Below are 12,315 nucleotides of genomic sequence, written 5' to 3' on the forward strand. Positions count from 1 at the left end.
AAGCCATAACCACAAGGTTTAGTTCTGTTAAATTCAAACTCCTTAGGAAACAATAAACCCACTGTGTGTCATAGGAATGCATGGTCTACAATGAAAAATCTCTGGCCAGTTTATGTTTAAAGAGTTTTGAGAAGATATTTTGCTTTGCATAGCTACGATTATTAAATTGAAATACGAGTCACAGTCCCAAAGCATAAAAGAAGCAAAGYGATCCAACTTCTAGTTTCAGATGTGGCTAATAAATTCTGCTTAGAGCAGGACGTATCAGTTTGGGCTTAGGTATCAGTGGACATATGGCTTTTGTCCTAGCCTGCCTTAAGTATGTGCAGAGTTAAGCTCACTTGCTACAAGAATGGGCTGGGAGAGCTGGTTTGCTTTTGAAAACAGTCTGAGACTTGTTTGGAAATCTCCCTATTAACCTCCTCCTATTTCTAGAATAATATTTTTCTTGTATATTAAACTAAGATTGAACTTTGCAACTAGAGAGCCTATCTTTGTTGGGAAGACCTATTTAAAAACTAAATCAAATCTTGGGTTAAAAAAAAAAGAACTTTTCATTGCATATTAAAAAAATATGCATGGCATTTAAAAAAAAACAGTTGGCCCTTATGTTTAAAAATAGCTTTCTAGAAATAGATTTCTTCACAGCTCAGAGAGAAAGACACCTGATGTTCAGTTCATTTTTTCTCTTGTCACATTCTCAGCAAGTAATAGCATGTAAACCTAGAGTGGGCAAATGCTCTTGGCAGAAATGTGCTTATCCACACGCAAATACACTTGTTCATAGGTCATTTTGCTCTTTCACACATGAATATTTGAGCCAAAAATGTGGGAATGTAGCTCAAAACACAAGTTAGATTTAGCAAACAGGTGCATGAATTCATGCTTCCAGCTACAACAGGGCTGTAGATAGTTTGCAACTGGTCCTGTAAAAGGCAACTGTGCAAACTGTTAACAACCGTGACCTTAAAGATACTCTGGATTGTGGGTTTTGAAACGATTTGTAAGTCAGTACTCTGCAATAGGTTTTAAGTACTGTGGAAGCTTGATAGGTGAGAAGAAAAGAAAGCAAACCTTAATCAACCCCTTGGCCCCAGAATCCCCCTTTACTTATTAGAGAAGAAATGGCAAGAAACACAACAAAAGCATTAAGCATCTGCGAAAATATAGTTTGAGTTTTAAGAACTAATGCTGCCCTTGTGTGGTTGTGTTGTAGGACTTACCGTGGGGTATGGGTGCGAGCAGAACACAGTGTATTTCCGGATGATGCCATTTAACTTCTGGGGAGGAAGCCAGGACACAAAGACAGTGGAGGCTGAAGCCGCAGCTGCTTTAACACCAGCAGGAGGACCTGGAACTGGAAAAGCAAAACATGAAAGGGTTAGAGTGGACTAAAGAAGATACTTTGTCATCCTAGTGCAATGGAGGAACAAAAAAGAAAAGACAAGTCTGCTTTGGTAATGCCAGCCCCTTTGKGGCAAGACAGAAAATCTGCACTAGGTGGAACGAGGGGTTTTGGAGAGGGTTTGGAGGACTGTGGTCCCATCTGCAGCAGGGGAAAGGCTCTGCTTCAGAAGGTCCCAAAGCAGTAGCTATGACTGGCTGGGATGAATGGTGCTCCCCAGTTAAACTTTTGTGAAAAATCACCCACGGCCTGCATGCATAAAAATATGCAAGCTGTGGCCAGTGAAAATAGCCAAACAATAAATTATTATAAATGTTAGACTGATTTTGAAGATRTAACACAGGCCAAATGATAATTCTCTGTATAAATAATATGCATTTAAGCAGTTTAATGGATAAGCACATTTCAGCTGAGAATTTAATGAACTGGTGAGCAAATGAGCTGTAGCCCCATGCAATTAGCATTGCATGATGTGACCCAGGTATTCCTAGTAGTGTGATGTGTGAGCAGACATATGGCTACACAGCCTCCTTCCCCTCAGCCTTGCCCTCAACAGCTCAGAGCTGTGTCTGGCACTGCAGTATACGAACACATGTTTATTTCTCCAATTACAGGAGCTATTTATATAAGCTATCACAAACTGTCATAGAAAAACAGAAAAAACCCTCCTTAAAATCACATGGAAAAAAACTTAAGCCAGCAAATGCTAAAATCCTGGTACATAAATCTTAGCTCTATCTCTTCGTGTACACGGAAGACTTTAATTGCATGAGCATATGTTATTTTTCAAACACACATTATAMCGAATAATGTTCTCCAACTCTGGAGGTGTTTTTTACTAATGTGAAAAAATTCCCGCATGTTAGATTATCCATAAAGTATCGCAAACACACAAGCTTGTACTTACATTAAAAAATGRGGTATTTTTAGCATTAGACTAAGATAGTTTGAAGTTTCCTGAAGAACCAAACTGTGTCAACACGAAAATATCTTCAGAGACAGGTTAATTTAAAAACACATAAATAAAAATAAATTGAAAGTTATTTGCCATATTGCCTGTGGAGAWCATCTGTGTTAAATTATTACAGTCTCTATTGGCATGCTGTATTGAAAATGACTATATATGTCATTAAAGGTAAAATGAAATATTTTACTGGATTCTGTTTTCTGCAGRACTTTTTGTTTATGAGGAATTTCATGATTTTGTCTAATTTCATGGAAAAAACAATCAAAAAATGTTAGAATTTCCAGTAAAATTACAGTTCCAGTGCCTTGGCAGCTCTCTTAGCTTCCACRGAAAACTTTCTTTGCCTAATACATACGGACAAACCCCTGTCCAGCAAACTGATCTTCATAGATGGATCCTTATTTTTAGCTCTACCTCATTTAAATAAGTAGGTATTATGGTGGTACAAGAATCTGCCTATAGAGGCCAGACAGTCTGGGGCCTAAACTTGCGTAGCTTTGTAGCTAACTACTTCAGACAGAAAAAGCATCGACAAAGAACTTCAGCTTTATATCTGTACACATAGTACTGGAAGATGTAGGAAAACTGATAGATGAGCATCGCTAAGTGCAACATTTCTTAATATGCATTTTCTATTTATAGTGTGTTGAGAAAGCTAATAAGGCATCAAGTGAGAATGTCATGATTATAACYGCATGCAAACCCAGCCCCTTGCTGCAAAGCGGCTAATTCAGTTAGCAAGTTCTATCCAATGCAGAGTAAATATTGATGCTCGACAGCATTCAACTTGTTATTTATACCCAACTCATTAGAAATACTATTTGCTACTGCTGCTGAACAGTGAAAGCTAGCTCTGCAGGGTAATTACTTAACCCACAGGAGGATTCCTTTACAGTTAGTAATGTTTTCAGGAAATCACTGCAAATAGATGTATGAGGTTAAAGTAATTTATTGTTAAATTAGGGTGTGATCTATAGGGACAGATTGTGATAGTAATTGGTCATGGCTGCCTATTGTTGAGGGATTAACTCAGAATTCATCTAGCATTTTCCAGTCAATGGACATATGTGGAAAATATTACTTGTCATTGGACTGCTGTATTTCTGTCCAGTATATAGACCAGAAGAGAGAAGGACTAAAAAGGAAGTCAAAAAGTCATTTAGTAAAATGTCTGAATATTTTTTAATCTGAGGACCTCAGGATGTTTTGGTGGGAGGGGTAAAATTAGGCAACATCATTTACAGTGCTACCAAAATGATTCAGAATGTCCATTTATTACTCTTCTTTTTCCTACACTACCTTTGTTTACTGAGTTGCACATGTGGAAATAAATGTGTGTGAGAAAGTACTTAAATTTACTTGGCAAGGATTACRCAGACTATCATCTGATGTCAGACCACCACTGTCCTGTGTCCAGAGGGTAAATGTATTGGCTCAAATTCATTCCCTGGACCAGACAAGATTATTCTAACTTATCTCAGTATTAACTGGAATATTTATTGCTAAACATGGTTTCCTCAAATATTCTGAAGAAGTTGGGAGGTGGTGGTGGAAGCAATGTGTGCCTGCCTTATTTTGGCAAGGGAAGATCTCAGTCTGACCATGCTGGCACAAGATAGTTAGAAAATACACATATTTTCACTGTCATCAGATTCTGCAGCCTTACAAGTTTCAGTTATTACATGACACCAATATCACAAGAACTGGATTGTCTTGCTGACTTCTTCAGGCATCTTACTGAGAACATCGATTCCTACAGATCTTCATAAAGCCAAATAAACATGCACTATTTCATAGAGTCTTTCTTCCATGATCATCAGTGCTATGACAATGATAAAAGGCTTGAGGAAAACCAACACTGAGACACAGAGACAAACTGAACACATAGAAGCTGAGAACTGCTTCTAGCAGTCTTTGGGACCTCCTAGGGATCAGATCTGGCAAATTTAAGATCAAAGATGGCCTCATTCTCCAGCTAGCGAGGCTTTAAAAGACAGAAATAGCATGCTGCTTTCATATGGAGGAGAACACTTTGTATTCTTGACACTGTAAATGAAATGCTAACATGGAGAAGGCTCTGATACGACTAGTCTGGGAAATGGCATTTAGAAGTGTGGGATTGTCAGGAGGAGCTCTGTGAACTTCCTCGTTCCCTTTTTTTCATAAGCAGTGAGATTATCATCATGTTTCTTCACAGCACTGAACAGCAGGGAGGCAAATGCACTGAGTGTAGCACATTTAAAAGCAGTACCATCTATACATCAGAAAACAGAACCCTGCTCCATAACAGGTTTGAAATTCTGCACTGCACAAGACGAGCCTATTGATAGGAACATTTATGAAAAACAACACAAAATAAATCCACTGCAGTGATGCCTTTATTCATGTAAATATCCCATCCACACATCAGACCTAGGCTAGCCAAAACACATTTACAGGTACTGTCCACCATAATTCACACCAAGCTTGCCTCTGTTAGATCATTTTTGCCAAATTCTCCCAGGCTGACGTTGGGAACATTTTTTCTTCTGATCTTCCCCACTTATTCAAAAAGATAAAATTGGACAAATAAAATGCTTTAATGGTCATCAAGGGCAATTTGCCAACATAGCGTCCAGGTTTAAGCCATTTAAGTCTTTCGGGACAGAAATGAATTACACAGCCATTATTACCATTTGAAAGAGCCCAAGCAGCACTCTACTCCAAAGCTTACTGAACACACTTGATTGGATTTATGCACATTAGTTTTAAAATAAACATAAAGCTTGGTCAGATGGCATCTGTGTATCTATCCCTCTCATGTCAATCACCAGGAAGCTTGCAGTCCAGGAAGAGAAGGGAAAACCTCTCTGGATTCAGGAATAGTCTTACAACAAAGCTGGGAAAGAGGGTTAGTGTTCCTCCTTTCTTCCTCCAGCTAGTCTCCTCCTGTTTCTTTGCTGCAGCTTTCCCCATGCTCTGAAAGCTTAAGGAGAGCTGGAAAATCAGCACAGCTGCTCTGAGCAGAAGTCTTCTGTGATACACAAACAGCATTTTGAAGAACTTCTAAGAATTTTAAGAATTCTTCTTAGAATTTAAAATGAGAGAGAAATAAATTTTCCTGCATCATACAAGCCCCAGAAATCTCTGCTGGTTGCTAAGTACAAGCAGCCATGCCAGGCCAAATTGCCCAGAGGTAGGAAGCTTTCCCTGGAAGTGGGGCCCGAGCAGCTGCATCCTCAGCTGGTTGGTTCTACCCAAGATGAGGGGCGCTGCTGCCAGCAAAGATGCTGGTAGCGCATCTGACTTGGGAAGGGAACAGATTCATTGTCTCAATTACAGTTTTATAATATTGCATTTCCAGCACAGAAACAGACAGGGAATACATTAACCCCCGTTGCTACCAAGTGGCACAGCTTTTGAAATTGTACTTGGAACCCAGCAAGCAAGAGAACTGGAAGAATGATTTTAATTTTTAATGATTACTAAAATAAGCCCTCAGATAAAGAAGAAAATCAACTTATGAGAAAGTCTATGTAAAGTGGAAAAGATAGGGGAATTCTTAAAACTGGATGTTCCTGCTTCACTTATCTTTCTGCCAAGAGGACCATTGAGAGGAAGTTTCTTTCTCTGAAGGCTCATTGAAAAATAAAAAAAAAGAAAAGAAAAGAAAAGAAAAGAAAAGAAAAGAAAAGAAAAGAAAAGAAAAGAAAAGAAAAGAAAAGAAAAGAAAAGAAAAGAAAAGAAAAGAAAAGAAAAGGCTAAGCAAAAACTCTGAACGTGATCACTTTGAAATGAAAGCTTATTTCCTATTATTTGCTAGAACTGCTCCTCTTCCCTAAGCTGAACAGCAGTAGTGTCTGACCTCTGGTGTCTAAAATCAGTATCAAACATTACAAGAAATTGAAACATCAGCTTATTTAATCCAGGCAGACCGTTTTACTCCCTGGGATACTGTTTTCTTTTGTCACATTGGAGACAAACGTTTTGCTTACTTCAGACCTGCCAAAGAAATTTTGGGCTGATGTCTCTGAGTTGAACACTGACAGGGTCATGACAGGAGGCCACCATTTGCCTTTTAACAGTGATAATGGAACATGCTGCACCATTGATTTTGCAAAGAAAAGTTTCTGCTAATGCAAAAGAAATGAAAAAAGAAGACGAAATCAATGGCATGGTATGGCCCCATAGTAATAATGATGTGGAGGGCTTGGCAGCCATTTAAAAATATCTCAGCTGTTATTACAGGAGAGAGGAATACCTTGTGCCATAATTTTAACTAGCAAATGTCTAGAAGCAGGACATAAGGTATCCAGATCAAAGCTCTGCTAAGATTGTAAGTATTTGTATTCCACATGCTGGGAGGGTATTCAAACTAACTTTGCAGCAAGATCTTTCAGCTGCACTGAAATTAGATGTACTGAATAATCCTCAGTGGACCCTCTTTTACTCATAAGATTATAGAAGAGATGTCTGTTCTTTCTGAGGAATAAGAGACCTGTGAGATGCATATAGTTTGGCAATGTGAATATCCTTTCCCAGGCTAACTTCCATAGCCTTCAGGAGGTATAGACCTGGGACTTTGGTTTGGGCTTATTTTAACTGCAGCCTTTTATGTATTCCACTTCAGACCTTTAATATCCTTAACAAAAAGTTGTGGGGCTGGTTTGAAACATGAAATCATTGTATTTTCTGAAAACACCTTTCAGTTTAGTTTTTTGGACAAAAGATTTAATCAGTGGGACCACTGTGAGGCATTATAAAGCATCTGAAAAGGTTAGTTGCATGGTCTCAGGGTGAGTTATGATCTGCTCTGCGGCTTCACTGCCAGGAGGATTAAAGATGACAGAGGAGCCTTTGCACAGCAGCCAAACACAGAGTSTATGTGTTTGCTAGATGTCAGGGCTTGCCTGGTCTCAGAAACAGAGAGAGTAAAAGAGCCACCAAGAATTAGGAAGCAAAAGAGGCAGAAGTAGGTTAGGGGAAAAAAATATTGGGGGATTTCCAGTATTTCAGAACTGATGCAAATTGGAGAAAAGATAGAGGAGATGGGAGTGCACATGTAATAGGGGCAAGGAGCAATGAACACAGTAACCCCTCAGAAAAGAAATATTATTATAAAGCAGCAATTGATCCATTGATCTCCCTGTTCAGTGGCAGCAGGCAGATGGAAACAGTCCATTTTGCAAAAAAGATGGTTGCATKAAGGTGGATCCTTAACACTGTTACAGGTTACCTAGAGAGGCTACAGAGTCCACATCCCTGGAAGTTTTGGAGAAAAAATTAGCAAACATCAGCCAACAATGGCCTAGACATATCTGATCCTCTTCAGAGCAAGAGGATGGGTTTGGTCAGGTGTCAGCTCCTTTCAGGAGGAATACATGGGTATTTTGCTGTCCCTAGTGAGAGACAGATATACTGCTGACATGGCTTCTACCATCTGATCAATCCCAAAACTGAAGGAACATCACACAGAGACAAGATGTCATCTGCATCCAGGCAAGTTTCATTAGCTTATGGCTCCTTTGAAGTTTTTGGCTCAGGAAGAGCCTGGGCATGATATTCATGATTTCTTTGGCATGCGTACCATGAAGCGCTGACCCTAGAGGTCAGGGGCAGTCTCTGCAGCTTGGCTTTTGGAGGATTTCTAGGAATGTATTCCTGGCTGTTCCCAGTGATTTGGCACTGGCTGAATGTTGTGCAAAGGCTTAGATCATCAAACACATTCTTGTCATCACTGGGGGTGCTCCAAGATGATTTCTGCCTTCCTGAGACCGGACTGCTCCTGAGCTCCTGGAGCAGTGTGGGGCAATCCCCCTGTCTGTCTGTGGTTTAAGTGCCAAGCGCAAAGACTCAGCCTTTGTATCCAGAGAGCATTCAGAGAAAATTAGCCACATTGGGATCTACATGCAAAAAGTAATTTGAAAGTGCAGCAACTGATCTTGCAAATCTCCAGTATTTTTTAGATTTTTCTTTGAGATAAAACCAGCTCCAGGTACCGGGTGTTTCAAGAACATCTGACTCAAGCCTCAGGTAGTCCAAATTAGTTAAAAGACATCAGGGTAGATCTGAATGACCAGTGACTGATTCAGTGTTTAGGATACATGTGTCTATGGCTGAGCTCGTTGTTCTTGGCAATTTCAGAATGAATACTATATCTTGAGACAGGTTTAGACAGAGTAACTATTGCAAGCTGATTCAGGATCTCAGCGATCTGTACGTCCACTGAGCTGTGGGAGCAGACCTACATTCACTTACATTACTGTATGCCTAAATTTCCTCACATTTATCAGGTATAAGGCATTCACTTATTTATTTATTTATTTTGCTGTGAATACAGCTTTGATCCAAGTAATGGAAAGTATTAAGAGCATTTTTAAAACATAACAGAAAACAAATAGGACAATGGATAATGTAAGAAAAGAAGGTTTTAAGTCCTATTCTCATATTCCCTGCGTTCCCTGGGCATAACTACAGCTATGGCCAGGTGGCCTTACAATGGATGCAAATTTTAGAATGAGTCCTTCAATATTTTATTGGAAAAAAATCATCAAGTCAATTAATCTACTGAACCAATTCCCTTAGGCGCTTTCGTAAATCTCATTGCAAATGAAAAATTGACAAATATAYGCATATATTCATAAATGACCTGTAAAGTGGATGAGTAACAAAGAAAATTTATTGATTAATTTCCTTGAAATAATATTGCATAATTCACAGGAGAATTTACTAATCAAACATTATTCCTGTAACTCCATTCCTAAGACTATGTGAATTTTTATTTCTATGAAGAAACTTAACTACTTAACGGCTTAACTACTAGCATCCAGATTTTCAAAAGTGTTTAGGGATTTAAAGATGTACTTGAGCATTTTGCGAGACTTTCAAAGGTGTCTCATGAGATTTTCAAAGGCATCTAAACAGGTTAGGGACAAAACTTTCACTGAATTTGAAATTCTAGTTCTTGAAAATTAGACCACTATGTGACATCCTACTAAAGCTGCCTGAAGTGCTTCCAACAGTTGAAATGATTTAAAAAAAAGTGCTTATGAAACCCCTTTTTGTCCTCACATGATTGAAAGTTCCTCAAACTTTCAACACCAGGGCTTAAATTTTCCATGCTTGGTCTGTGACAAAAGGCAAGAGATTTCTGTTGTCATTTTCTTTTTGAAGGAAGAGTTTTTTGGAGAATTCTTTCTTCACACTGAAAAAAAATCTTCTTAGAAACATACAAGTTATAAAAAAGCATCTTGAAGTACTCTCCCTTCTTTTCCCCATTTTCAAGCACTTTGAAAGAATTAACTCAAAAACTCTCAAAAACTCTCAAATAAGTTTCTGAAGTATTTGAAAAGAAAAATGAAAAAAAATTGCTTAGATCATTAGAATTACCTACCAACTTCCAGACTAACCAAAAYTGGAGTCTTGGAAACAACCGTTTACAGTATTTATACTATTTTGAAAGAGTCTTGTGGAAGTCGTAACGGAAAGTGTTTTATTCCTTACCATCTTCTTTAGTGCGAGTGAAAATTTGTTCACTTCTCACTCCATCCCCAGCTCGTGTGAAAGCCAACACCTGAATGCTGTAGTTGGTATATTTTTCCAGGCCATCAAGCTCTAGYGATGGCTGTGTAGTAGTGACATTTTTTATCTCTCCCAACTCTATGAAATAAAAACAAAATTAAGTTATTGGCAAGGGCAGTCTTTTTGCAGCTATCAATGCCTACTCTGGAAATCTTGGGGATTAAAGAGTGCATCAGAGAAGTAATGCTTCATTATTATAAAACAACACATGTACTAATACTGAAATATAGAGTTAGAAGAAAATTAAAATAAATTTATTTGTGTTCTGAATTTTTACAGCTCAAAGTGGACCTTGTTTCCAATTTCACACTTTTTTTGCATTTTTTATATATCRAGCATAGAATTGAAAATTTCTATAAAACATAAGATTTTTGATAAAGAACAGAGAACAAGAAGAGATTAATATATAACATTCCTTAAAGTAAAAAAAAAGAGAGAGAGAGAGAGAGAAAGTCAGTTAGTTAGCTTCATAAACATGTTCATTTTTTGACAAAGATCATTTCTCAAATGGAAAAACAAACAAAAGCCTCTTTGTTTTTAGAAGAGCAGCAAGCGCTGCTGCAAAGAACTTGATGGCAGTAATACCAGCTAACAACAGATTTAAACATAGCAAAACCAGATTTACTTGCAGAATGATGTACGTCATATGAATGCTTTTGCAGCAAGCGAGGAAGTACAATCCATACAGAAAAAATTCTTAAAACAGATTTAGGGCAGAAAATAAAGCCAAGCAAATGAAGATATCTCAGTTTTAAGCACTGCCTATCTATGAACATCGTCTCATGTTGTCGGACATCACATAGGAGCTTATAAATGCACTGATAATATTCACATAGGATCTTATCCAAAGACTAAAGGCATGAGAACATTTAATTTTATGTCAGTCAGGCCTACATTTTTAAATTTATTTCTCATACATTTTTATCATTATTTTTAGAAGTACAAAGGAACTGAAGGGATTTTTTTTCCTAAATGTTTTTGACTCAAGTATCATTCTCCGACACACTTGGCCACACAAACAGAGGCCAGGATTTGCAAGATAATTGCATATTAGAGTGGACTATGATTCCAGTGGATGAATAAACAAGAAGAGAGACAATGCATTGACCTAGAGCTGGGAAAGTTCAATAGGGCTAATAACAATTAGAGTTTGTGCATATCAAACTTACTAATATTTAATTTTACAAGAAAGGATGATATGTAGGATTATCATTATGTAATAAGTTGCAGATTAGTAAGGTATCTCAGTTCTCCTTTGAGCATTTCACTCATTCACTGCCAAGGAGTCTRTTTCCCTAGGAATTATGGTAATGGTTCAAAACATAAGCACAACAGAAGTGGTTTCCATTAAAATAACAAATCTGTTTCAAAAATGTTTCCTTCTTTTGCACTCAACTGTGGAGTAAAAATTCATGCTATCAAAAAAAAATCAAATACTTCTCAACCAGCCAACTAACTAACTGAACAGATAATTGACCAAATAAAATAAAACATAAGAAATAAAATTATTGGGCAGATATGTTCTAGGTTTATATTGTTATTCTTCAGGAAATACCAGATGGACTTTGTTACTGAGATGAAATACGCTCAGGTCATTTTGGACAGGGGCCAGTCTACAGCGTGTTGCCAATTCAAGCTGGAAGCTTTCCCCCAGAGCCCCTTCAGCTGCTTTAGCAGAAATCTATAATCAATTTTGTAATGCCTGCTACTGTGATAAACCTCTAAGTAAAATAGTTCCCTAACAGGTAGGTGAAGCATTCTCTAAACCAATGAGGAAGGAAGTATAATGCCTTCATGGAGGAGTAAATGATATACATCCCATAAACTGTTTATTGCTTGGTGATAGCTTGAATAAATTCTCTTACCTCCATCCAAGAGATTAGCCCAGTAGATTACCCTGAATCCCTGCAGAATCCCATTCAGGGCTTCTTTTGCCAGCGTTGACCAGGAAATAGAGATAGTTTCTGGTGATGTGGCAGTGGCTTGCACGTTCCCTGGAGGGCAACTGGGCACTGAAACAAGATATTCACCAGTTTCAACTTGATAAATAAAACCGAATGTTTATCATGTTCATGTATGCCATTTAGTAGAAATATCTACAAAAGAACACTCCTCCACACTTTTCAGAAGATTCCCCTTCAGCTACACTTTCAACTTGCAGTGCTACTCCACCACCCCTTTTTTTGAGTGAACATTTACACACAGTTAGTAATGGAAAACATTTTTTCTTGCTACACTCCTCATGTTCCTGCTGGTGTAGCTGACTTCCCCAGAATGACTTTTGACATACTCCTTTTCCCCTTGCTGACTAGTCTTTTAATAGATCTTGCTCTCTTCTATTGAAAGAGAAATGCATCCCAGGGCTGAAATATGCAGAACATAT

At 38.0% G+C, this 12,315-nt stretch overlaps 1 protein-coding gene across 1 annotated transcript in view; it reads right to left on the bottom strand.

The window, feature by feature from the left end:
• DSCAM (DS cell adhesion molecule) overlaps window positions 1–12,315 on the bottom strand; it is a 391,004-nt gene that overhangs the window by 76,896 nt on the left and 301,793 nt on the right. The window contains exons 20-22 of the mRNA XM_085305248.1: window positions 11,798–11,944; window positions 9,855–10,010; window positions 1,224–1,357 (exon numbers count right to left, since the gene is read on the bottom strand). Coding sequence (XP_085161374.1) covers window positions 1,224–1,357; window positions 9,855–10,010; window positions 11,798–11,944 — 437 coding nt within the window. The remainder of the gene's footprint in view (window positions 1–1,223; window positions 1,358–9,854; window positions 10,011–11,797; window positions 11,945–12,315) is intronic.

This window comes from Rhea americana, unplaced genomic scaffold (assembly GCF_003343005.1).
Source record: "Rhea americana isolate MKP2758 unplaced genomic scaffold, rheAme1 scaffold_101, whole genome shotgun sequence".
Lineage (NCBI taxonomy): Eukaryota > Metazoa > Chordata > Aves > Rheiformes > Rheidae > Rhea > Rhea americana.